Source organism: Fundulus heteroclitus, chromosome 19 (assembly GCF_011125445.2).
Source record: "Fundulus heteroclitus isolate FHET01 chromosome 19, MU-UCD_Fhet_4.1, whole genome shotgun sequence".
Lineage (NCBI taxonomy): Eukaryota > Metazoa > Chordata > Actinopteri > Cyprinodontiformes > Fundulidae > Fundulus > Fundulus heteroclitus.
In genome coordinates, this window is record NC_046379.1 from 17,489,354 (window position 1) to 17,517,127 (window position 27,774).

The following is a 27,774-nucleotide window of genomic DNA, read 5'->3' on the forward strand; positions in this document are numbered from 1 at the left end:
AACTCTTTGAAGGGGGCGGGACTTGGTGATGGAGCGTTCCTGTGTCTGCGTTTGTGATTGGTTGGGAGGATGTAATGACTGTAATATTAACCTACATGGCTAGAATGCAAAAGGAAGGAAAACTGTTATTCTATTTAACTTTTTATTGACCCTTTTTTTTCTATCATGTACGTCAATCGATCAATATATATTGTTATTGAATTATCGTCCAGCCGCACAACAGGACCACTCTTCATTTTTCAAAATTTAACAGCTACACAGTCCTTCCAGACTCAGATTTCCAACTTTAAATACAGAAACTATAAAACAACCAAAACAGAATGGATGGATGACAAAAGGATGGCTGGATGGATGGATGGATGGATGGATGGATGGATGGATGGATGGATGGATGGATGGACATATGAGTAGATGGATGGATGGACAGACTAAAGAAAAGACCAAACTTACAGATATTCAATACAATATTAAATTAGAATAAAAATGTCCATAGTTGATCATGTTTTTTTCTACGCTTATCCAGACCTGGAAAATACTTAAATCAAACCTCACACCCCCAGACTGTGCAGAAATACTGTTACGAGGATCTGAAAATGTAACTCAGTTCCGATGAGCCACAAATCAGTAAACTGTCTCTATGTCAGGAAAAATAAGTAAATCCGATTCAGATGATGTTACCTGGAGAACGGACAGCAGAGTGGAGCCGTTCAGAACCAGAAACTGCAGGTTGGGTGAACTGAAAAGCTCTGGTCCGAGATCTGCATTCTCATAAAACGGGTTGTCTTGGTTTTCACACACCTGTGGAACAAACGTCAAGATAGCAAAAAAGAAATCAACAAATAAATTAACACTTTTTCCTTAGTATGACTAATTAAAATCTTCAATTGGAGGTAGATCAAAAAGCTACAGCACCTGACTGGACAGAGTTGCGGGCCCTCCAGACATTGGATAATGTCCCAGATGATTGACCAGATGGGTTATAACTGTTCTGGCTGCAATGGAAACCAGGCCTTGCTGGATACGGCTACGAACTGCAAGGAGGGGGCGGGGGGGGGTTTGGGCAAAAAAGTATGTTCTTGTAGCTGAGTTGTTTAGTTTTCATTCCTCATTACATAACTTACATGGAATCCTTTTTCAGATCGATCACAACTCACACACGTACAAAATCATAACTGCTATAAAACTGTCAGCATTCATGTCCCAGACTGAGATGGTCGTCCTCGAGGTGGACTGAAACAAATGCTGAACTAAATTTCCCCCCCCCCCCCAACAAAAAAATCTATAAAGAGAAGTATGATTTAAAAATAAGGTCCATAGTGCAGTTTAATAGTTTAAATACATCCAAATCTTGATAATGTGCCTTATTCTGTCCGGTTGAAGGACAGAGGGAAATAATCACCCTTTATTCAGAGCAGTGATCTGCAGATGGAATTTTTATCTACAAACATTAAAAGTTACTGCATATACAAAATTAAAGGAAAATTTAAACACGTTCTATACAAAAACCCTTATTCTGAACATCCCATTGCAAAAGAAGAAGGTGCCATTACATTCATCCATTCAAGGAGATTCCTGTTAATCAACACTGTTGCATAGAAACACACACGGTGACGCACGCAGACTTCCTAATGAGTCCTTATTGACGGACTGAGTGGTAAGTACAGATATGTATTGATCAGGCATTCTCAATGACAACCTAAACCCTAGGGTTGGGCTCAGAAAGAGGAAGTAAAATAAAGGGGGAAAAAAAGAGAAAACGTAATGAGAGTAGTAGTATATTACATAAGTTATCAATAAATCTAAGAAAAATATTGAAGAGAAGGGAAGCATGGTCTATCAAGGTGAATCAGTCATTAGACTCCTCTCTGAGTCCCGTTGGATCACAGCGGGGGGGCAATAGTCTCTCACTTGGATGTAGGACGGTGTGTGTGCATACATACTGCAGCTTCCCGGTCAAACTGCGAAGGGATTTTGTGGAAGTGTGCGCGTGTTTGTGTCAGCGCATCACATTGCATGTGCAGAACGCGCGTCGGCTCATTACAGCGCCTGGATTGGATAAACTACCTTCAGTGACGGGCTGCAGTTTGCTGGAGCGCTCAGAGTCTGGACTGTGCAGAGGTTCTGGTTCGCGGAGGCTCTCTAACGGCAGGAACGGGTCGTAGTCTGGACTCGACAGATCCGACAGCTGCAGGGGGAAGTACTTGGGACTGCTGAAAGACTGTGCTCCATAAACGCACCCATGTAGGACCTGCAAACATGTTAAAAAAAGAAAACCGTGTAAAAAAACAACAACAACAAAAAAACAGCACAACTCTGTCTGAGTTTCACTGATCAAGGTACGGTGACAGCAGCAGACGCATATACCTTATAAATACAGCTGAGCAGCGTTTTGGTTGGCTGCTCCCTTTCAGGAGGGCTTCGTGTCTGCACAGGCTGGAGAAGAGTCTTCGGGGGCAGAGCCATCACCCAGTCCAACAGACACAACAGCAGAGAGACTACTAGCTGCAACAAACACAGCAAGACACACATTAACCCCCCTCTCCAAGCACAACTAGTCTTCACAGAAAAATTTAAAAGACTGTTTAGAGATTTCTTACCCTCTTATCCAGCTCATGAGGAGAGGACTCGGTACTAGGCAGCAAATATGTAATAGTGGCGATCAGAATCTAAAGGAGCAAACATGATTTTGGGCGTTAAAATAGTAGCAATTTCATAAAATTTAAATAAAAAAGACATAATACAGAAAGCTACCTCTACGATCTTCTTGGGAGTGTCGGGGGGGAATTTCTGAAGATGATCCACGTAACTGATGAGGAGGTGAAGGATGTCTGAGGCCACCAGGGCTACCGTCTTATTGGGGTACTAGAGGATGAAAAGAGGTCGCCACATTCGTAAAGGTCCTCCTTCAGTCACAGGTAAAGCAACACAGCGCAGCATCAAAGCAGAATTAAAAAAAAAAATTGTTCAGGAGTTTTGGTGTTAGGATATAATAAAACCACAGGGGAGACCCAGATTATACTGTAGGGCAAAATACATCCCATCTGGGGCGGAAACAACTTGGGATCCCAGAGGGTGAGCTTAGGGAGGTTACAACAAACAGTGTTCCTACAGCATAAGGCAAGTTAAATTCAAGACTTTTTAAGACCTTTTTAATGCCACTTGAAATAAAAAGTTAAGACCAACGTCACGATAAACAAGATAAACCTGGTTGCGACAACTTCACCCAAATGTTTATTTTAACATAAACCATTATTTTCTGGCCCAGTAGACATGTTTAACATTTTGAAAAACATTCCATATAGGAAGAAAGCTAAAAAAAAACACACACAAATTACAGATATATTTTTAACAACTACTGAACTGAATTCACAAACTTTGTTTTGTTCCCTACTAAGAAAAACTATAAATCAGTTTTAAAAACCACAACATAACCAGCGCAGACTCTTTTTCGCAGCTATGGTCCGGCCGCAACAGTTTTTATTGGTTTGGGTATCGGGACGACCCAAAAATGGTTACATTGAGCCGTTCGGTAAATTAAAAAATATATAATTGTGTCAATTATTTTACCGTTTGGTAAGGATTACAAAAATAAAATCCTATTTATGACCTGGTAACAATTTTAATACCTAAGAAAGACTGATTTAAGACATTTTAATGCCAATTAAGGCCTTAGTTTTATAATACAGAATTCAGTGCCTTTTAAGACTTTTTAAGGATCCGCGGGAACCCTGACAAAGAAAGGGACGTCTGGGTTTAGCCCTGCGACCCGATCTCTGACAAGCAGAGGACAATGAATGGATTGTCTTTATCAGGATCTATAAAATAATTTAAACATAACCTCAAGGGAACATAAAATCACATTAGACCCTCCATCATTATTTATTGAAAACAGATAAAAGACGACATGAAAAAGCAAACATACAAGGAGTCAACAGCTTGTAGAATCCCCTTTTGCAGCAATAACTCTCAGAAGCTCTTTTCTGCCTGAGCTGTCTTCTTTTTCTTACAATGATGCAATTAAATGTTGGCTCCCTTTCTGAGTGAGTCAGTTTTGGTCAAGCTTCTGCTGGTGGACAGATGGCCTCACATTTGACTCTGGAAACCTTTAATATATGAAGTTCAGGATCATCTGGATGTCTGAAAGGTGCCCTGATGCAACAAAGCCAGCCGAAATTATTGCCCCTCCACCATTGTGCTTGCGAGTGGATAACAGGCCTTTGTCCCGATGTTAGGAACGTTAGTATTACCTGATTCTTCCTAAGAATCAACAGAGCAGCATTAAAACACGAGGTATAGCTTGATAAATCGGGTTTCACTTCTTTGCTTTCATAACTGATAAATTAACGATATCTTACTTTAATTTGGAAACATGCCCAACCAGTTATTTGATTTTCTGGGCAATTCTTTGCTCACTTATACTCTTAGTTAGAAAGCTAACAAACTGTTGCTAAGGAGCATGGGAATGGTGCCGTCATGAACAATAAGATCCAGCTTTAAAATGGTGGAGGCAGCTAAAATATACAATGAAAGTCTGAACGCCACATATTTACAAGACAAGCAGCCAGCTGTGTCAGTTTATGGTTATGTCGAACACTTGATCTATTAAATCCTCATTTTAAAAAAAGTGCCCGAGCAGAGGAAAGGGATGAATAATGTAAATGCCTTAGATGGTTTCTAAACAAAAATGTTGAAAGGTGTTTTGTTAAACATACTGTATGTTTTGGACCATAAGGCACACTGGATTAATAGGGGCACAGTGAATTAACGTGTCTGTGTGTCTTTGTCCACGTATAAGGCGCACTAAATCTTCTTTCCAAGTGTGTAATATCACTCTGCCCCTTCACGTTCGCAGCTCTCTATCCGTCTCTGTCGAGAGGACAGAGTTAGTGGACTACACTGCCCTGTTTCTAAAATTAGGCCAAAATAAATGTAACTTTTATACTGAATTAATTTACTAGCTTTATTGTTGCTAGCCGTACTTTGGGCGCGGGCTGCCTAAAGGCTCCCACATACTTGGACTGAATTAGCGGAGTCCGCGCAGAGTCCGCCTTGAGTACGCGCGGACCTCCGCGGAGTGAAATACGCCCAAGTATGTGGGGGCCTGAATGCACTTCTCCATATTACAGTCAGGCAGTCTGGTAGACTGCCAAAGTCGTACTTACATATTATACAGATTTTTGAGTGCCTTGTACCACATAAAATCAGTCAGTAAGCACAACGGTATATCATATGTAAGGCACACAATCAATGTTTGAGAAAATTTAAGAATTTTAGGTGCGCCTTACAGTCTGAAAAACCCAGTAAATTAGTCTTACTTTACTATGAGCATTTGAATCCATCTTGTAAAGATGCTTTAAGTGATGCTGTTAGAAAAAAATAACCTATTGAATGAAAAGAAAAATAAGCTTTCATATGCCATATTCAAATATGTCACAGTGAACTAAAATCAGTAGCCGTCAGTAAACTGTATAATGTCCGCCACACAATAAAAGCGATTAATAAGAAAAGGCTGGATCTACACCTCAGGCTCGAATAGGAGCCAGCGCCTGAAAACCAAAAATGCTTGTTGATGAAAGGGATGGAAGACGAGACGGCCAAGAGGAGGAAGTGGCTCTGCATGGAAATATGACAATGCCTTAAGCTTTGTGTAAAATTGTGTGTACATGTCACCGAGCCTGTAGCTGAGGCAACTGGCTGCTGCTACCAAGAGATTCAGAAGTGAAGAAGATGTGAGTGTATATTTATGTACGTGTGTGTGTGTGTGTGTGTGTGTGTGTGTGTGTGTGTCACAGCTTGGAGCATTCCCCGCTGGATTTGTCTCCTATCTGAAGGAGAACCAAACATGTTCACAGTCCAGGTTTTGCTCCCCAGAGCAAGTGAATGTAAATGTGCGCCGGTCCAGTCTCGTTGGCTGCCGATACACAAGCTGGGGATTCCAAGATCGAAAAGGTATGTGTGTGTCTTTCTCTGTCCATCTAGAACCACTTGGCTCCGGATGAGACAGTAAATGTTGGACGGCATTGTTCTGATCCACCGGCCTGTCAGTTTAGTCATTAAAAGGGACAATAACTGTGACATTTTCACAAAGAACAGCAATCATCTACTACTATGGTTTAGTATTTGTAGCCACATCTGCCACCTAATAATTTAATTCTTGTGTACTAAAATGATTCATAACTAAAATATAAATAGTTTTCTATTAGAGATATTGGTTTCAAGCAAATATTGAAATACAGTCCTACAATAAGGAGGAATATAACATCTTAAAAAAAAATTCCAAATTTTTTAAGACATACATTTACACAATTATTTATCTCATTTAACTGCTGAAAATAATCAGCAGCTCCCGCAAAATCTCGCACAAATAATTGGCAAAGATGCTGGATGGATGGTTGGTTCTTTTTTTTTTTTGGTTGGTTCTTTTAACGAAGTAAAAAAATAAACATTCTGACGATGTGTGCATTTATTTACTGATCGAGATTTGCATTTAGAGATAGGGATGGGCCTTTATGGTATCGTTTTATCGCTATCGTGAAAATTTTCTTATCACGATATGACTCTGGGTTTATCTTGACAATGATAAATTCCAATTAGGGTGGTAATGTCTGAAAACCCCAAAAATTGCCAGTATTGTTAAGCTTGTTATTTTTAGCTATTTTCTCCACTGTTGGTTTCTTCAGAGCATCTATTAATTACAATAAATCCAAAAATATAATTAAATGACGTCTGATAAAACTGCACACAGTATTTATGTAACTTGTGTCCTGATGAAACATATATATAGAATTTTGTTTTAATATATGTTACATTACTAAACGTGTTTAGTGTCAAGTTAGCTAAAAACTACAAGAAGCTGGTAATAGTCTTTTATCATCACTTTTGTTGTTATAACAATAGAACCACAACATATCGTGATAAAATGTATAGTCCATATCGCCCAGCCCTATTTAGAGACTTTATTTAAGTACCTTATCAGGGTTGCTACTCGTTCAGAAATCAGGCTGCCACCATCTAATTACCAAAAGCGATACATATTTTTTCATTCAATTATTGACATTTTTTGATAAAATGATGACTCTATATCACTAGTTTTTCTCCCAAAAAAAGCTTGTTCTATTCCGTTCTGTTTTACTACAGTTAATTTTATCACAAATGCATTCACAAATTAATTCACAATTAAATTATTAAAGTAAGTTATTTTGGATGATAATTAATAATAATAATTAAGGTATGAATTAAGTATTAATAAATTTAATCCAAAAGAACAAAGAAAAAAAAAATCACCAGATGTTTAGACCAAATCATGTGTACACTAGTCCAACACACTGTTAGCTTCCTCTCTGATTCAAAGTCAATCAATCAATCAATCAATCAATCAATCAATCAATCAATCATTGATTGAAAGTTGGAAATCATTTTAAAAACACAATCATTTCATTTCTATTGCACATTTTAAAAACCGCAGGGGACATTAAGACAAGAAAAGATTAAGAAAACATTAAAAACAAAACATACACACAACATCAAAAGCCAAAATTCATGGACGGAGCATTTTTAAATTCCATACACAACAAGGTCATAGTGTATTAAAAGCTGGGAAATAAAAGAAGATTAAAAACAGGAGAGCTGATCTAGGGGATCGGGGTGACCAGTAAGGCTGAATCAGCTCATATAAATACGGTGGAGCCAAGTTGTTTATACGTTTAAAAAACATATAAAGGCTTAAAATTAATTCTGCAGCGCACAGGGAGCCGGTAAGGTGAAAAATAAGGGAAAAGGGCTGGAGAGGAGGAGTTAAACATGCGACAGCGCTGACAAAGAGCGCACAGTTTAACCAGACAGTGGGTGGGAATGTCAAACAGAAGCGGCATACGAGATTGGTGTCATTCAGACTGCCCGACAGGACCACACAAGACAACATGAGAGCGACGAGTTCAAATGAGCATCGTTCAAAGCTTGTAGGAGAATTGTAGACAAATCTGCCTGCATTTAAAGTCGCTTTTAAAAACAACCGCTACTCCTCCTCCTTTTTCGACCCGACAGACGGCGGTAATTAAAAGAGTGGTGACAGTGGTGACAGTTCAATAAGAGAGGTTGACTCACCCATGCTGAGCCATGTCTCCAAAGTCATGACTTTGGTGTTATTTCAAAGTCAGGTCTTACCCCCTATGATGATCTCTACTGAGCTGCATGCTCAAAATGTCCCACCAGACTCTGAGGAGCCCTCTGGGTTCTTTAAGCACTCCTGAAGAACTCAACGAGACTCTGCAAGGACCATTCATATTCTGGCTGATGTTAGTCTTTTTTTTTTAACCTTATAATGGAGTCCTCATCCAGAGCGCGGGAAGCGGAACAGTGATAGCAGTAAGTGCTTTAACACGTGGGCTGTACCGATTTAAAGCCAGAACATAAAAAAAAATAAAAAAAACTGGGACAGGACATGACTCATAATTATACAACGTACCTTCAGGGTCACACAGATTACATTGAGGGCTTCTTTAATCTGAGGATGTTCAGTCCCATGAGCCAGCTCTTCACACAGCCAGATACCCAGGCTGCACAAAGCCACACATCTAGCAGAACAGGGACAGGAACAGTGAGCGATACTTAACACATTTAGAGGTAATATCAAACATCTGACACCACCAGAAATAAATATCTAAAAAAAGAAAATATCCCTAACTACAGAACTACTTGAATCAGGTTGAATGGTTTATAGCAGTGAACATCGTACCTTGCAGGAGCAGAGGGTTCATCCCTGGCAGAGGTCAGGATGGTTTTGATAATGTGTTCCTTAAAAGAAAAAGAAAAAAAAAAGGATTTAAATACTTTGTCGGCAACAAGAAATAACTTCTATCTGGTGTGTGTAACAGAGAGCCACCCTGAGAGGTATTCAAGCTTTAGCACACCATCCTGCTGAACAAAACATGGGACTTGGTCACGGTTAAGACAAATTTGCACACTTGCTGGTCTTTTCAGTCGGTGTTAATGATCGCTTAGTGATTCAAAACGAGGTTCTGGCTCGTAAGGAAGCAAAGAGAGGGCCTGAGGTGCTGCCACGCATGGCATTAACTGTTTACACAGCAACAACAACAAAAACAACATTACTCCCACAGCCCTGAGCTGTTTCAGGAATAGCTGATGAGACATTAACCTGATACTCAGTGCCGAGATCCCCTACGGACAAATAGACATGAGTTACAACATCAGGACTGACCTGGAATTAGGCAGGGAAATAGATAAAAGTTGCTGGACATGTTCAAAAAGCACATTTCCTCCCACAAATGAACTGTGGGCTGCCATGGCGACCTGTCCCAACCGCACAAATCAACACAGCATTACTTGCATTTACCTTAACATCGGGAAACTTAGTCCGAACAACATCGGCGGTGGTGGGATGGAGAGCAGCAAGCTCCTCATAAAAGTTGGGGAAACACACCAGAGACCCAAGAAGGATCTGGGCCTCAACTCTTGGAGCCTTGGAGAAAAGGCAGCAAGAAGATCAGGAATGAACACAACAAAAAGGAAAAGCAATCTATGCAACCATCACATAGTTTTCTAAAGTTACTAAATACCTGTAGATCTTATAGCCTGCACAAGACTGTTTAATCCTTTGTTTCTTACATTGAGTGACGAACATGCAGTGACTCTGGAAGCTGCGATGATGAAGTCCAGAATCAACATGGTGGCTCCAGGGAGACCGATGCTGAAGAACCTGGGACTGCAGTGCTTGATGATGGTGTTCACAATGTCCTAAAGAGGACAGTTTGTTTAAAAAACAACAACTCTTTTGTCTATTTGAAACTGTATTTTCATTGAAGAACAGAAAATGTGACACAAAAGTCTAGAGTAACCCCTCGATTTTCCCATATTTTGTTTCCAAGTAGTCAGACTTTACAGTGACTTTTCAAGTAGTTGTCTGTCAATGCCTCCCCAGGCTTTCTAATGATCGCTCTGAAGCATTTTAAAACACCCACAAACCTTCCCACTGTACAGTTCTGTCCATAGTTATTACAACCATTTGTACAGATATGTGTAACGCTTTAAAGGGAATTCATATTTTACTAGAGTACCATCATTTCATACTAAAAATTTTATACAAACTCCAGCCCTAAATTAAAAACAAAATAGTTTTTTTCAATAGCACAGGAGGTACAACTATTCTAGAAGAACTAAAAATTCTTCTAAAATAAATATAGCTGAAACATTTTTAAAATAAGGAAATATAAGCTATCTTTATCGTTATTATCACTCACAGAAAATAAGAATGTTAATAGGACCTGTTGCTCAGTCAAGTATAAATAAGTCATAGAATATAATATTTACACATACAAAAAGCAGGGTTTAGCTTTTAAGTAGATCTAAATGTCTCCGGGTTGCTCTTCGTTGTCATTATGACGTGACACTGCAGCGAATTTGTCTTAGCTAGTCTTCAAAATGGGAAAAACAAAAGAAGAGGGCATTCAAATAAGGCAGCTCTGTACAAATCAGGAAATGGCAGGAAAATACCTACTTGCTTAAGCTTGATAATTTTTGTAGAAGGGTTTGTTGCAGGAGCTCAAGCACTTCCAGCATTGCCTTTCATTTCCAAAATGCCCTTTTATTTACATTTCCATGCATTTTGTTATTCTATTTATTCATGCTCCAAAGGCTGAACGGCTAAACTTAAACAAGACAGAGTTGTTTAAGTTTAGCCGTTTTGCTATAAATAAAATGCAAAAACAAATAGTTTGGCTGGCAGCTGTTAATGGGATAATGTGACTTTTCGTCAAAACCATTGGCAGTTATTTGGCTTGTTCTATCATCACAAATGAAAAAAGGGGTGTTTGCTAAATTTTACTGGGACTTTAACTGAAACCATAGGTTTTAGGTAGATGAGAATAAGATTGAGCTTTTAAGGAACTGACAGTCATGGGGCCTGATGCATAAAACAATGCACAGCTTTCATAATAGAAGTTGGCGGTGGCAAGAATCTGCTGATCTGACACCATTTTACTCATTGAGAATGAAAGAGCCCCTTAAATAGCTTTAATGCATTTTATGCTCCTCAGCGCATAGATAGCGATATTTGTTTCACGTCTATTTGTGAATAAAATATCATGATTATTAAATATTATCTGCCTAGCTGAGCCGGGCTCGAATCCGTTGTTACTTATATTGTTTATAATTGATGCCACATGCAACGCAGACCTGGTCCTGGTGCAGCAGCCCTTGGTGCATGATGTTGTAGAAGTGAGTGAGAAAGTCTGCGTTTGGGGAAACATCTTGTCGTCTCTTCATGATCCTACAGATGAGCTTGTAGGCGTGAAGCTTTCCCTGCTTGTAACGCTCAGTCAGCATAGTGGCCTAAAGGAAATATGCATGGAAACACAAAAGGTGATTGCTTCATATAACAGAAAACATCAGTCCAAGTAAAATATTTTTATATATTGGCTCATACTCAAACACGGTGACACTTATTCTGACCAATGAGTAGGTCTCAATGGTGTATTGTAAACAGCAGACACATCTTGACCACACCTACCTTGAAGAGCCAAGGGGTTAGGATTCTTAGTGGAGGAATTAGAACAGGGGGTGGGGGGGATGACTGGTTGTCCAGAGAAATGCCCAAATTGTCCCTGATCTGAAAGCACAAAAGTCTCTGAACTCCAACCCTAGTTGAAAGTATCCCAATGATTTCCGCAACAGACAGATTTATCAGTACAAACCTTGGCCAGGTTCTGCCACAGCTCACACAGGTAGTCAAAAACCTGAGCGTGGATTTCTGGGTCCTTGATGCTGTTAACATCTCCCAGGATACCCAGCATCCTCCTCCACATAACCGTGGCGACATCTGCGTGCCATCCAGTTAGAGAGCCGCCTGCCATCACACTGCAGTCCTCGCTGGGGAACTCACTCGTTTCTGGAATCAATCAATAAGTCAATCAGACTCCTGTTTGGTTGGAGGACGATAACGCGAGAGCACAAAGGATCCCAATTTTACCCAGATCGTCGGGGGTCTGCAGCACCGAGCTGTGGAGCTTCTGGTCCAGCTGTAAGTGTGTGTGCGGATGACTGTGTGTGTGATCGGTGTGTTCAGCTGTCAGCGTGGCCGGGGAGGGGGTCTGGGAACGGGAGCCCCCCAGGGAATGCATAGGCGAGGCACTCTCAGAGCCTAAACAAGAGCGAGAAGCACATATGGGAATGAAAGCAGAAGTTAACTCATGATTATTCATTTTAAATCTGATGCGGATCATTAGATAACGTGACAGAAACATACCAGTGACAGTGACCGTGTGGCTAAGGCTGCTGGTTTCTGAGTCAATGTGAAGTGTCGTTAAACTGGCTACTTCATGTTCGTCACACACCAAGCCTCCACCTAGGCTATCCTGGTCCAGTGAGCTGCCTCGGCCGCCTCCTCCAGGCCCGGCTCCTCCTACACATGTATCTGAACCGAATGTGAAATCTACCAAAGAAAAATAAAAAGAAAGTAAACGTGCCATAGCCATCATTCAGGCTATGGAAACAGGGTCTCTACAAGTTTCAGTAAGTTACATACAACACTTGACATGTCTACTTTGTCCATTATTTACACTGTGAATGTTGTAATGCTGAGCTGCACCATGACCACACAACACAGATGACCAGAATTACCTCCCAGTGTCTCAGACTAGCCCAAAATAGAGTTAAGTGAAACTACATTGCAAAAACGGAACTAAAAATAAGTCAAATTTTCTTGAAATTAGTGCATTTGTCCTTAATTTGAGCAGGTAAATATGATTATCTGCCAATGGAATGAGCATTTTGACACCTGAAATAAGATAATTAGATATACTGCATCTGAAATAAGATGATAGAGATGAGTTGTTCCAATTATAAGTGCTAAAATCTCATTCCATTGGCAAACCATCTTATTTACATGCTCAATTCAAGGACAAATATAGCCATTTCAAGAAAATCTGACTTATTTTTAGTTTACTTTTTGCAGTGTAAACATGCTAAGAACAAGTTTGTTTCTTAAAAGTTGGAGTCGAACTCAAATTTGTTTTTGGTGATTTTGCAAAAACAGCATTTTTTTTTGTCAAATGTCCTTTGAGAATTTGAAAGTAAAGATGAAAAAAATTCTGGATTTTTCAACTTAATCTTAGGCATAATCTAAGGCTGAACGATAGCAGAAAAACATGACCTTTCAATCTTGTTGCTGGGTACTACTGACATGTCAATCTTGATTGCGATCAACCCACATTATTATTATTTTTTCTATCCTTTCATCACATATTCCCCATCACATAATCTGGGCTTCAGCATCTTAGCCATTAACAAATTGTATAAAATGTGAGTATTGAGGGTGTTTAAAGTCTATTAAACAGGGCAAATATAATATTATATACAGAATGTGCATGCATGGTACTTGTAGTATAATATCCAACTAAATATTGGATACAAGCAGTCCTTTCAGACTGTGATATGACACACATTGCGATTTTTACGATTATGATTAGAGCTCCAGATCAATCTAATCCATTTTACAAGGATCTCGCTGAGACTTCATTAAGAACAAATAAAACAAGAGATCAACAAAAGAACAGCTTTATAAACACATTTTTAAATGTTTTAGGAGTGTATTAGAGACAAAGTTGGTTTCTTACTATCGAATTTGCAGGCTGAATACTGAAAGGCATTAAAGGAGTCTGACTGGCTGTCGGAGCTAATGACGTCAGAACCGCTGGCACTAGCGGGGGACGTCCACTCAGAGGGAACTCCGGGGTCATCAACAGGCCGAGGATCATCTGTGGATCTTGATCCGGCCCCCTGATTGGCCTCCAGGAGCTCTGGCAGGTCTTTGGGAACTTCAAGACCAACTGGGCTGCTTCCACGACGACCCTGTTTGTCAGGGGGGAGAGAGTTGTACTTGCATGTTTGGCGATTTATACCAATTTAATTCAAAATAATTGTACCTAAGGTGTACTGACCCCTGTCCCTTTGTTTCTCAGTCTCTCCTGAATGAACTCATCCATCAGGTCAGAGAAGTTTGGGTTGCTGCTTCCAACATCAGTGGACACTGGGCGGGCCTTCGGTACCACCTCCTCTTTGTTGGCTACGCACACGCAAAAGCAAACGGACTTTGAGAAAGTTGTTGTTTTTTTGTTTTTTTTTTACAGTTAAACACACAAACAGATAATTAAATATGGAAATGAGTAATAAAAAAGGCTCTTATCACTGTCGGCACACCTTCCCAATAACAGGTATGAGTGTCCAGGTGGCTGAGCGTTTTTTATTCAAGGACTGAAACATTAAGCTACTGAAGACTAAACGGTAAAACTACAGGCCTAAACCAAAATATCAAAGCACATCATGGTGAGAGTAGATTTCTAGAGCGATTTCATTTTGTAATGCTATCTCAAGAGGTTTTTTATCACGTTACCTCAAATGTGAACTCACTAACTCAAGAAATAGATATCTTTTTTTCAGGATGACTGTGTGATCATCTCAAAAAACTTGGGAACCCAGTAAAAACTGTTATTTGCATTATTTCAATATACCAAGATCTACAGCTAGCTTTTTGTTACAACAGGTCAATGATGTTATAAACACAAGATTTTGAGATTGTTGGGTCATTTTGTAGTGATAACTGTATGGTTATCTAAAAAACTTAGGGTAATGCAAAGTAGTATAATTATGGTGTTATATTGGGATTCTTGTTTTGTTACAAAAAAAATGCTGAAGACATGATTACCTTAAATTAAGGATTTTAGTTAATTTTTGGTGCGATAACAAAAGTTATCTAAAAAACTTGGGGAAGTAAAAATTAAAAAAAAAAAAGAACAAGTGTCTCTTCTGGTAATTGTAAGATCTCAGATTTGTTTTATTATACAAGATGCTTTGCTACCTTATTACCTTGTAAAACAAAATTTAAAATCTAGATTGTTGTGATAACTTCAGTTATCAGAAAAAAGTATAATTGTATAAAAATATAAACTTTATCTTAATACCTGATTATTTTGAGATCTTGAGCGTTTGTCATCCTATTTGCATAAAATTTCCAAAAGCCTGAGAAAACAATAACAATTGTACATCTTGTTGAATTAAGTTCCTATAATGTCCAGTTTGTATTGTCACACAGTTTAACTACTTATTATTTCAAGAATATTAGTTCTTGAGCATATTTCTATGAAAAAAAAACAAACATTTTAACTTCTCACAAGGAGATACTAAGATCTCAAGCTTGTTTTCTTGTAAAAACTGTTTCATTAGCTTGTAACTGTAAAAAAAAAAACAAAAAAAAAAAAAACTCAATTGCTACATATTCACGTCATCCAGACACCAATTTTGTTTTGGCCCAAATACTTTTTTAACTTGTTTACAATAAATATTTTTTCACAATAAGTTTTACTATCCAATTATCTCATGATAACTCTGGATAATGAGTCTTAAACCAAATGGACATATTTTGTGTCTATTATCTTCAGAAATATCTTCAGATTTTATATTATTTAAAAAAAATTAAAGATATAAGAGAGTCCAGGAGTTGCAAAAGCTTTTCTATACTTAAAGTTCACTTTGTTGCAAATTCTAGAAGATAATTGTATATTTTTCAAGACTGTGCATAAAATGCAGAAATCCTAAATAACCCAGAACTGGTTATGTAAGCTATCAGAATCAGTTTAGTCTAATTATTTTTGGATAATTATTCTTAAAAGAATTTTCACAGATGCACAACAGGGACACAACTGCAGCTGACTCTTAAGCATGATGAATTTAAACTAAAACATCCCAATACTCATAACATGAATTTACACTATTGTTTGTCTTTAATGTAAGAGCAGTCCTGATGTGAATGTACTTTGGGCATTGAGAATTTCAAATAAACAAAAAGCCAAAACAGCAGGCTCATCACATCCGAGGAAAGCAATGCAGGAGTTCATTTGAATCATGCACAAAAAAGCAAAAGAGAGAGTACCGCTTTGTTAGGTTCAAACAAGCAGCAAACCAGAGGTCTAACATTAGTGCAGCTATGATTCTTTGGCTTATAATGCTGTTAGATTGGAAGCGATGACAGCGATTAATGTATGAGTTTAAAAGAAGTAAGCGTTTAAAAATCATAGATCGTTCTGGAGTGAATCTGCCACCTTAGTTGAGGATCAAGCCTAACTCATGAATCCATGGCTGCTTCCAGATCGATAACAGGAAGGAATTTAGCCGATCGGGCTTCCAGTTACTGAACGCCAAGTGACAGTATTCATCAGGTCTAGAATACCACAGCCACTCAGAGCACAGCACTAACCAGGCTTTGTTTAAAATGTGATGCCCTGCAGGTTTAATATTACCTCTGCCTACAATGTGACCAAACATGAAACATGAGTTGAAACTAAGTTCAGCCAATGTGAGGCCCTGCAGACAATCATTTTGTTGCACAGACATTAACCCAAAAGCAGCATGTTAGAAATCAGGACCTGTAGCGTATTCAACTGTAATGGTTATTTGCCAATATGCCATCAGGAGTAAAAGGAATATGATACTATGGGCTTGTCTAAAAAGATCAGTCTTTTACTCACATATTCCACGTTTTTGGTCTTAATATTCTCTATATACTTGGCCATAAGAGATGGGTTAAGTCAACAATACCTGAGCAATCACAAAAACCATAACTGTCAAACCTTCACCACTGGAATTTAAAGAAAAATGTTACTTTATGTGCGTATCAGCGAATCGCTACTCTCAAAATTGAACATAAGATGTATCAACATTGTTTGATTTGCATGATTTGCACTAAGAGGAGAAATCTTATTTCATTTCATAAAAACTCTTGCTGCATCTCAAGCTGCTAAAGATTAAGTGTTGCAAGAGTCCTTCCTGGCAGAGCATCCTTAAAGCAATCGCAGGTAGGGATACACCACAGACGGTAAGATTATAAAAACTAAGCATGAATGCATAGTGCAACAGCACTGTTATGATGAATATTCATAGCGAAAAACAATTTATAGCGCTGGCGGATTTAGGTTTAAAGCAATCTTTTGATTTTACCAACTTGTTTCTTCTGAATGGAAATCATATTAATGTTAGGAGTGGCCCAGACAGAATCTGCTAGAGAATCAGTGGAGGGAACAAAAGATTAGAGGGATGGCAAAGAGGCCTCCTACCGCTAAGACTTGGAGCTCATCATCAAAGAAAAATCATCCAAATATCAGTATGGAATAAAAACAAAGTTTTATCCTCTGTTTATTGAAAAGGATACAGTAGATTGTCCGAAATTTACTTTAGCTAGAGATCCTGGGTTTTTTGTAAACCTGCATGGACAACAACTACTAGGAAGATTGGCACCTGTATTCAATGTTTTCCGTTTTTTGTGGATAAAGTTTCCTTTTGATTGTTGACCTTCAAAGCTTTTCTAATGGCCCAATAACTTGGGTGACAATCGTTACTTCTCTCATGTCTTTGCTCCCTGCTTTCTACCTTGGAACTATATTAACACCAATCTGTCCACTGCTGATCACCTGGCTGTTAAAGTTCCAACTATTATCAAGTTTGTAAAACTGAGGGTCAATTAATCAAGTGCGTTTGATCATCGGCAACACGCTGCGGCGTCCCGTAGTGAATCCTATGGAATCTGTAGGGCTATACTTTTTCTCAAAGTGCTTTTTAATCTAGACTGAAGCTTTTCTTAACAGTTAATCATTTTTGTACAATTATTGATTTAAATAATCTTACAACCTGGTAGATATCAATGATTTTTATTGGGCTTTAACAAATAAAACCCTAGAGAGGGAGTACTTTAACCGTGACTGTAGCTATAATACTCTGGTAAGTCTGCCGTCAGTGGATTCATGCAAGAATAGAAGCTCTATTTCAACAATGTTGTTAAAATAGCCTGAGATGCGACAGCACCGCTGCATTATCTCTGTTACAAATAAGTTCACCAAATCAAAAGAAAAAGTGGCAAAACAAGGGTTAAGAAAAGGAGATGTAGCAACAGCAGCTCCACATCAAGACAGATTCAAACGAATCTCGGTGCTCTTAGAAAACATCAACACATATTTACCAAACATCCGCTCAGGGTGAGAATGAATAGAAATATTCCTTATAGTCGTTCAGCAGTAAACATTCATTTAATATTTGGGCAAATAACCATTTAAGCAAACTGTACTTCCTTCTTACAGACTCTAAAGAGCTACTCTGGTCATTTTTAAAAAGTCCTATGCTGTCATCTAGTGGAGTGGAAGCGTATTACACTTTATTGACCTATTTACCTTCATAATAATATTCGGTATCCAACAGCAAACAAGGATGTGAAGCTGGAAGATTCAGCAAAACTCCTGGCAGCATTTTGAATCGGAGTTTGTTTTTACTGTTTTTTCTCTCCCGAGAAAATGAACTGTTTTCTTCTCTAAAACTGAAGAGGGACTGATTTCCAGGAAGGTAGAGAAAGAGACTCAAAGAGGCCGCATGCAAATAATCGAGTAAGAGGGAGGAGACGGAGAAGAGGGGGAAGGAGGTGCAAAGGTTAAAGTCCCAAAACCCGTAAAAAAAGAGAGGAGAGGAGGAGGAGGAGGGATGGAGCTTCTGACCTACAGAAACACGTGGCAAGGCTGTGGAAAGAGGTGGGGTCCTTGAAAGGAGGCAGGCTGGAGGAGGGGGCTACGTTCAAGAACAAAACATCAACAGTCCGAGAGCAAGATGATGAGTTTCAGCCAAAAAAAAAAAAAAAAAAAAAAAACTTCATTCCGTCAAAACAAACCAGTTAAGAGCAGCCAAAAAGGAAAGAGAGCAGCTGGTGTTTATGTGTTGGCGAGCATTTCTCTCCACAGCTGTGTCCTCTGTGAGCACTTCGTTCGTCGCAATCCTCACCTGGCGTTGCCGTCTTTCGTCCAAAGTAGCCCAGGACGTGGGAGTAGAGATCCTTTAACGGTGCGTCTCCCGTGGTGGCCCTGGCCTGTCGCTGCGGCGATGACCCCTGGGATGACCCCTGGCCTCTGGGCCGAGGTTTAGAGGACAGGGCGTGAACAACAGTCTTATACATGCCACCTAGAAGAGGCCCCTGGCTGTGTCGGGAGGTATTGATGCCGGGCTCCTGCGAGCGTGAGCGGGAGACTCGGGAGCGCAGGGCGGAGCGTCCCAAACGCCCTCGCACTCCTGAGGACGCGCCTGAGGAACTTGAATTGCCTGACAAGCCCTCTGAGGAGACCTCTGGGCCCGAACCGGATCCCATGTAGGATCCTGGGCGCTGCTTGTCCCCTCCTGATCCGAGTCTGCTTTCCAGGCTGTCTGCGGAAGACTCTCTGCTGTCTGCAGACGCTCCAGGCAAAGGTCTCTCATCTGCACGGGTTTTATGGCTAGTTCCGTTCCCTGAGGAGCCGAACTTACCTGGACCCTCAGCTCCTACCTTCCCCCCTGAGCCCACCCCGGCTCTAGCTGTCCTCTCCCCAGCTGAGTGGCTGTGCGTGTGGAAATGACTGAGCCGGCGCAGCCTGGCTCTCCAGTGGGCCTCCTTGTTCTCGAGGGGGTTGTGGAACTGGACGGACTCAGTTGAGGGCCGGAAGCTGACGTGGACACCGGTAGACTGGTGCCGCTTGGTGCTGCCACGGGACATTTTTGATTTAGCGAGGTCTGACGCCTGGGCCGTTGATGATTCAACGTTAGATTCAGCTGTGATTGGATCCTGTCTAATTAAATGAGCCCTCGGTTTTGATTCTCCTTTCTCCTCTTGTCTCTTTTCTACTGGTTCACTCCACAAGTCAAGTTTCCCTTCCTGTCCTGTGCCGGTAGTCCCTCCAGCTGCTTTTCCCCCCTCTGAGTTTCTTTCTAAGCTAGCGCTGCCTTTGACACTAGGGGACGGCCACTCACACTGTAGCTCCAGACACTCATAGATGCTGCGCTGCTCTGCCTCGCTCTCCTCTGCGGAATCCACACTGCTGTGTCTCGCTGGTTTACTTACCAGTCTATCCTCACTCCCCACCCGCTTCTCCTCCCCCAACTGTCCTGTGTGCTCTAACGGGGACCTGGCTTCCCTGCTTTGCTCCTGTGCCGGCAAAGCGACAAAACCTTCTAATAGATGACCAGCACCGCTTGCCTCTTTGGCCTCCTCTTTCTTTTCGCCTTCTTTCTGAATGAGGTAGTCTCTGATGGAGGAGAATAAATCGTCCTCCTCGGCCCCGCAACCAAACCCCCCCTCGTCTGCATCAGTTTCCTTTTCAGACGAAAAGGCGAAGGCAGAGTCCCAGTCGCTTACCCAGTCAGAGCTAGAGCCGTGGCTTCCGGGACCGGCTCGGAGCCAGGGCAGGCTATAAACACTAGCATCGTCTTGTGGTTCTGAGGACAAGGAAACACCGTTGGAGAAGGTGAAAGGTGCAGGATTAGGGGGGGTGAGGGATTGTGAGAGAGGCTGAGTTGTGTGGCTGTTGGCTGCGAGTGAGGAGGTAGTTGTGGAGTGGTGGTGGTGTGGAGGATTCGGGAAGGAAACGGGATCCCTCTGGGTGTCTTCACCTTTGACCCGCTCAGCGATGAAGGGCTCCATGATGTCGGACGCGCTGCTGCTCCGCGCGAGGGACGACGGAGCCGGGGCGTCCAGGTCACAGGCCCTTCCCTGGAAGACCTCAGAACATGCGGCGGGCGGGGTCTCGTCGCTCTGCGATGAGTGGCGCATTCGCGAGGGGCGGGACGTCAGCGTGATCGGCGGGTCCTCGAGATCTGGGCGTTTGGTGGCAGAACGACAGAAGAGTGAAGAAAACATGGCTTGCTTGAAATTAATATCGTTGCAATATTTAATAAATATCTCCTAACTGCCTAATACAGTTACTATAAACAAGAGATGTCTATTGAACCTTTAAAGGTATACTATGCAACCGGGGTTGATTTTCCAGCGAGGCTCCCCCCAGAGGGCGAAAGTAAAAGTGCACTGTCGTAAAGATGCTCAGCTGTTCTGGGTTCTCAGTCAAGCCAGGCGCGGTTGTTTTGAGCTTAGCAGACAGGCGAACGCAACGAAAAGTCGAAAAAACGGCAGTACAAACAATGACTAACACAGGGAAAGTATGAACATCAGGGTTTCCCGCAGCGCTATCTTGGCGAGGCGGCCGCCAAACTCACGCTACTGCCTCGCCAACATTCAAAAAAGAAAAATAATAATAATTTAAAAAAAACTTGATATGCTTGCATGTTTATTTGACGATAACACGCGGTTCTTTGTTGTTGCTTTCGCGCGTGCATATAGTGAATGGCAGGGCAAAAACACATGGAGTTCTCGCTGTAAAGCAAGACTGACTCTCGCGGTCTTGCACGAGACTTCTGAGCCTGTGGGTGCGGGCCGAGGGCTCCTACAATTGCAAGTGCGGTATTTCCCCCACAGACCACCAGGGCGGCCGAGAAAACCTTTGTTCGACCTGAAATGACTCGTTTAATCATCCAAAACGGTATGGAACACATTAATTAACTGAAAAATGTTGCATAGTATGCCTTTAAGGTCAAACATATTACAGATATGCCAAATATCTACAATTATTATCTATAATAATAAGCAGCACATGCCAGGTGCTTCCAATGTCTAACCAAAACGTTGCATGCAAGCAGTCTATCGTGATTGTGATATGACGATGACAGTTGCGATTCAACATACTTTGCACCTCTGTGCTGGACTACGCTTGATCTTTTCAGAGGTATTCTGAAAAAAATTATGGCTTCCGCATCTGAGCCACGTCAGATTTTTAACTCAAATAGACAAGGAAAATCCCACGTGACACTTTTCATAATAAGAAAAAGCAGAAAAGGCTGTTTAATTTAAAAACTTTTTCATAATTATTACAGTTGTCGGTGATAAGATTGATTCACATTTTAACAGATTAGAACATTAAAAAGATGTAAAATAAATTGAAACTTCCTGAATCATTACATGAGTACGGAAACATCTACAAGAGCTAAAGTATTTTTAATATTCATATTTTTTCAAGTTTTCTTTAATATAAACTTTTATCTTGTTTTTTTATTTTTTGTGCAAGGAGAAATGGGTCTGGTTCTGTGTACAAAAGAAAAATATGTGCTAAAGTTTTAAATCCCTCCTAATTTATTTTTTCCTTGCTTCTAAAGTGACTTTCTTGTAATCATTTAAATTAGTATGGGTCAATAGTTCTCCAGGTTTTATGAATAAGAGAAAAACTTTTCTTCGTATTTCAGGGTTTTTTTTTTAAGACCATGAACACATATTGTTCAGTGTTTGTTTAAGAACAATAACAGGAAACAAATGGAGGAGAAAAGTATTGGTGTAAGGACAAAACAACTATTTCAGCAGGTCTAAAGTCTCTGAAAGTCACGTCTTCAAATAACAGGAAAAATGAACACGTAAAGTACGTGACGTGTTTAATTTACATTCGACAATAAAACAAACATTAAAAGACAAACTGTCTTTAAAATGGTAAAAAAAAAAGATGTGCTGTAATGCGTTTTAGTTGGGTCCTCATGAGATACTTCTGTCCAATAATCTGGAAGATTTTACTGCAGTACAGATGACGCAGAAAGAGACGCAACTTCGAGTTGCTTTGCCAAAAAGAACCATTTTTACAGTGTTAAACTTTTCGTTTATTTAAAAAGTAAACAAAAATATTCTGAACACTGCTCCTTATAGAACTTAATGAGAAAGAGGAATTTTCAAAAATTTGGCCACGAAATCTCTAATCCTTGCATCGCTATTTTATATAAAAAGGCAACTGCGGCCGCCATAATTCACATAAACTAACAGCATGCATTTGCAAGCATCAAGAATGTTTGGAGAAAATTAGAGGAAGACTGGTATAAAAGATCTGCAAGAAATAACTGCATTAATGATAAACTACAGGTAGCATAAGTAGGGGGAAGTTAAAAATGGACAGACAAGCAAATATTTAAAGTAAAAGAACAGGCATGTGATTTAATGGAAATGGACGAGCAGGGAGATAAGTCTTGTAAAAGATGAAAGTTACAAGCAGGAGAACCGGTAGACCTGGTTCCATGCGCACAGATGTATATCAGAAACAGTGCTTGCAGAAATCTCAAAATGCCTTTCTGTAGTAGCACATTGCACTTAGTTTTCCCGTTAAGACATCTTATAATCTAATATTAAATGGCAAATTATCACTATACAAGAAAAAAATAGGATATTTCCCTGAAAAGTCCTTACTGTTTGATGCTAATACAAGGTCGGTAACATAGTATTTTTCCATGAATAACCATGGGAATATTTTTTAATTAATTTCCAGATATGTTCTATCTATTTAGAGAAAGGTGTTTCACAGCTTCTCCTTCAAACCTCTAGGACTTGCTGTTTGTAAAGCGTGCATCCAAAATGCTTTTGTTTGGAATAAGTTTGTCTCTGTTGTTTTGGAAGAAGACATCATTTGTAACACTGAATAAATATTCACAGCCCTCGAACTTTTGCACTTCGAATTGAGAAATGCTATTTTCTAGTCCGTCCCTTAAATTCTCAGTTGAGTTTAAGTTTGGACTTTTAAGTCTGCTTCTCTGTATAATGTTCTCCTGGATCCTCTCTGAATGCACCTGGATTTTATTTTTGGGTCTCAAAGTAAAAGGGACTGAATAGAATTGCTCACCGTAATTTTCAGACTTTTATTTGGAAAAAAAAAAATCTACCAACATTTAACAATTATGTGATACTCTAAAATACACTCAAGACTGTGATTCGAACGTGATTTTATTATTTTTTTAAAGTACAAGAGGTGTGGATATACGAAGCACCAGGAAATCAGTCCCCTAAGATCAAGAATGTAACATTTAAAATGACGTTTCGAAGGTGAATTTGATTCCTTAAGTCTAGAAAATTTAAACTGTCGTGCAGCATGACTTGATTTTGTCTCATCGTGTCTCAAAGAAATATTTCCAAATGAAACTCAAATCAAGCCTTTTAACTTGTTGCCCTCAGACAGGTCTGTGTGGATGAAAACGTTTCTAAAAACGATCCCATGTGTAAGATGTTATTTTTAAAATATTAGTTTTTATAAAAACCCGGCTACATGTGTACAAGGCCTGTATGGGGCTTTGACAAGCACGGCATCTCATGCCAGACAGAAAAAGTTCTCCAAAGCGTTTGTACAAAGGAGTCTGCGTGATCCTGATGGTGGGAAACGGAGAGGCAGCTTTTAATTATCAATGACTTAAGCAGAAACCACTCAAAAATGATTGTATTGATCTCAGGCGGATATGAAAAACAAATCAATGAAAAACAAATGATCGATCGGTGGCACTGGTTCGACGCCGATTAACGTGCAGCGTTGACGTAAAACAAAAAACAGGCTCCATGCAAACGAGCAACAAACAAACCTAACAGTCAGACGTGCAGGAATCTATAGCTCCCAGGCAGCAGGAAGTCAGGTAGTGCAAAGAAAGGTGTACCTGCCAGATGGTCGGCAAGAGGGGGCAGAAAAGGGTGGTGGTGGTGGAGGAGGACAGGAAGAGGCGGAGCCAGAGCAGGAGCACTCTTGGCACTGCGAATAAAGGCTGAGGACAGTAGAGAGTCCCCCGTAGAACAGCTACGCAGGGCTAAAGGAGGTTGGAAGAGAAATCGAGGAAACGAAGGAAAGGGGAAAGAAAAAGAAGAGCATTGTTGTGGTGAGGAGTAAGGGGTGAAGAGGTGAGTGGAAACGGGCAGATGTAGAGATGGAAACAAAAAATGGATGAAAAGCAAAAATATCATCGGGAAAAATAAAGAGAGCAAACAGAGAGAGAAGAAAGGTTAAAAGTGAATGTTTGATGGATAGAGATTAAAACAAAGCAGAAAGGGGAGCGACAGGAAGTCATCAAGAAGGTTTTGTGAGTAGATTAAGAGACATGGAAGGTGGAGGAGGATAGAGTCGGGATAAGCTCTGCAGGAAATCCAACGAAACAAGTGATTCACAAACACTGAAGTTCTTCCGTGAAACACTTAACAAGAAAATGTATTCTGCATACATAGGAAGGAATATTACAGGAAAGAATTGGTTAGCATGAGTAATTTTGCCTTAAAACGCTGAGTTTGAGCACAGAGAATAAGCTGAAGGGACAACAAAGGGACGATACTGACCTACAGTCTTCTGACGCACGATACTCCTCGCCTTTTCGATGCCCGGCGAGCCGGCTGTGGTGGCACTTCGCTGGCGCATGGCAACTGCCTGACCCGGCTGGTCTCTGCTCCAGCCTTTGGAGAAGGACCGATCCACGGCCTGCCGCTGGCCCTCTGTACCGATAGCTGTACGGTGAACAGACATCGGTAATTCGAGAGCAGCTAGAATGCGGTGTTAAAATGGCACGCGTGATCCTCTGTTTTGCAAAGTTACAACCTCAAACTGGTCAGTAATTCTGGAATGGAAGGAAAATGATAGACGGATTCAACATATTTAACAAATAAAAATCTGTAAAGTGTGCCGCCGTGCGTTTGTGTTCCGCTTCTTCATTCTGGGAACCTTACACGAAATCCAAAACACACCAATAGTTTTTTACACATACCCAATTAGAAAATAGGTGGTCAAGAATCCCAAATTTACCACAAACCACACAAGGGACACAGCCAAGATGAGAGAAGCTGCTCCACTCAGATGAAATGAGACGAAAACTGGACTTTTGAGCCTACGTGCGAGAAGCCATACACAGGGGGGGGGGGGGACGACTAACATCACCCTGAGCGTAAACCATGCCGGTGGTAAGAGGACGATCAGAGTTGAAGGGAAGATGAATGGAGCTAATTGCTTGGCAACCAAAGAGGAAAACCTGTTAAGTGCTTGGAAAGAACCGAGAGTGGGCAGAGGTTCCCCCTGATCCCAAGACCCCCATTGTGACACATGGGGATGGCAGCATCATCTCAGATTTTTATTTATAAAACTTTTCTGAAAACTGCAAAAAGGGAACCTAAGAGTAAGTAAAATCTTCTTAAAATGTGTATATTTTCCTTGATTTGAGCCACTAAATAAGACTATTTGCCAATGGAATGAGAATTTCTACCCCTAAAATAAGATAATTGGACATCCTGCACTTAAAATAAGATGATGGAGATGAATAGTTCTCATTTTAAATGCAAAAATCTTATTCCATTGGCAAATAGTCTGATTTAGCTGCTCAAATCATTGTAAAATACACTAATTTCAAGAAGATTTTACCTACTTTGGGTTCCCTTTTTGCAGTGCAAGTATCATTTTCCTTCCATTTCCTAGCTGAGCGCTACTTTGAGCTGGTCTATCAGACAAAATCCTAACTGAAATACATTGATGTTTGTGCTTGGAACCTACTAAAAGCTAAAAAAAACATGGGGTATGCTTTCACAAAGCATTGCGCTGCCTTGATTGTTTAGTCATAAAACTAATTAAGGATAATAAAATACTGCATGAATAGACTTTTTTTTTTAATAGTGAAGAGTTAAAAGCGATTGGGACCACAATGTAGTGCTGCTCGAAGGAAACCACGTCCAATAACCTTTTCCTTTATGTTTCTTCTGCTTTTGTTCGCTGAGTTTGTCCAGAGGCAGCTCATTCAGATCCACGCTGTACAGGTTCCTGGCCAAAACCTAGGACACAGAGACATCATTCAACTGGTTTACATACAAGCAAGAATGCCGGCAACCTTTGGGGGAGGGTGTGGGGGGGAGGGGCCTTCATACTTTGGTGAGGGTCTCCATGGTGAGTGACCACTCAGTAACCAGCTCTTCCCAGCAGGTCAGAAAGGAAAGGACACACAGGAGATCGTCCCAAAGTTCTCTGCTGATATAGACGTTCAAGTTGCCCTTAATCCAGGCAACTATTAAAGTCTGTCCAGAAAAAAAAAGGGAAATACAAAAAACATGTCATATTTTGAAAAATGTTTAAACCAGTGGTTAAAGATTACAGAGCTGCGTAATTATAGCTTGTTACTAATTAAACCCGGACATATACTTCACAAATCAATATTTTACAGCCGATGGAAAAGTTGTTTTCTTCAGTGCTCTTTGGGAATAAAACATATATATATAAATGTCATGTTAGTGTCAGTTATGTACCTGAAAGATAGGCCCAGCCAGCCTGCCTGACAGCGTGTTGCTCTTCTTGCCATGAGGCATGATGGATGGAGGTCTTTTCATCACCGATTCTGTCACCCTCAGCAGAACCAGTAAAATCTGCTCCCTACAAACAAATACAGGCAAATTCACTTTTAAATTGTTGCTTAATCCAGGAGATATAATCAGTGAGAATGCTATACAGCATTCTCACTTATTGTTTTCCTGTTTTTCTTTATTATTATTATTCCGTCGGCGTCTAACTACTCCCGCATACTTCAACCAATTTCAACAATTTTGGTGTCAAAACGTTCAGCTCGTTCCCGGCATGCCTACTATGACTGATGGTTATGCTAACTTTTACACTTTTTAAAATATTTCACTTTTTGTGCAATTTTTTGGCTGTTCCCATTGAAATCAATGCAAATTGCTTCAAATTCTTCACATTCTTCTTATACTTCCAATTCTTCTAATTGTTCTTAATCTTCAAATTCCTTCAAATGTTTTGAAAATTTTAAAATTTCTCCAAATTCTTCAAATTTTTTAAATTCCTTCAAATTTTTCAAATTCTTAAAATTTTTCTAATTTCTTCACATTTTTTTGAAAATTTTCAAGTTTTTAAAATTTCTTCAAATTTTCAAATTCCTTTAATTTTTTCAAATTCTTTTAATTCTTCAATTTTTTTAAATTTCTTCAAATTCTTTTAATTCTACAAATTTCTTCAGATTTTTCAAATTCCTTAATTTTTTTTTTCAAATTCTTTTAATTCTTCAATTTTTTTAAATTTCTTCAAATTCTTTTAATTCTACAAATTTCTTCAG

At 40.0% G+C, this 27,774-nt stretch overlaps 1 protein-coding gene across 10 annotated transcripts in view; it reads right to left on the bottom strand.

Moving 5' to 3' along the window:
* Positions 1-27,774, bottom strand: part of ralgapa1 (Ral GTPase activating protein catalytic subunit alpha 1) — a 101,588-nt gene that overhangs the window by 57,858 nt on the left and 15,956 nt on the right. For 6 of the 10 annotated variants that reach the window (XM_012861529.3, XM_036150809.1, XM_036150811.1 and 3 more), the window contains exons 14-36: positions 26,957-27,080; positions 26,582-26,728; positions 26,398-26,488; positions 25,016-25,180; positions 24,349-24,495; positions 20,461-20,664; positions 13,953-14,077; positions 13,629-13,863; positions 12,260-12,445; positions 11,984-12,154; positions 11,709-11,902; positions 11,525-11,623; positions 11,191-11,346; positions 9,625-9,753; positions 9,353-9,478; positions 8,735-8,793; positions 8,465-8,573; positions 2,752-2,862; positions 2,598-2,666; positions 2,365-2,502; positions 2,065-2,248; positions 913-1,031; positions 679-798 (exon numbers count right to left, since the gene is read on the bottom strand). In XM_012861529.3, coding sequence (XP_012716983.2) covers positions 679-798; positions 913-1,031; positions 2,065-2,248; positions 2,365-2,502; positions 2,598-2,666; positions 2,752-2,862; positions 8,465-8,573; positions 8,735-8,793; positions 9,353-9,478; positions 9,625-9,753; positions 11,191-11,346; positions 11,525-11,623; positions 11,709-11,902; positions 11,984-12,154; positions 12,260-12,445; positions 13,629-13,863; positions 13,953-14,077; positions 20,461-20,664; positions 24,349-24,495; positions 25,016-25,180; positions 26,398-26,488; positions 26,582-26,728; positions 26,957-27,080 — 3,208 coding nt within the window. Of the gene's footprint in view, positions 1-678; positions 799-912; positions 1,032-2,064; positions 2,249-2,364; positions 2,503-2,597; positions 2,667-2,751; positions 2,863-8,464; positions 8,574-8,734; positions 8,794-9,352; positions 9,479-9,624; positions 9,754-11,190; positions 11,347-11,524; positions 11,624-11,708; positions 11,903-11,983; positions 12,155-12,259; positions 12,446-13,628; positions 13,864-13,952; positions 14,078-18,825; positions 20,665-24,348; positions 24,496-25,015; positions 25,181-26,397; positions 26,489-26,581; positions 26,729-26,956; positions 27,081-27,774 lie in introns of all 10 variants that reach the window. The other 4 variants (XM_012861528.3, XM_036150810.1, XM_012861524.3 and 1 more) reach the window with 3 other exon arrangements.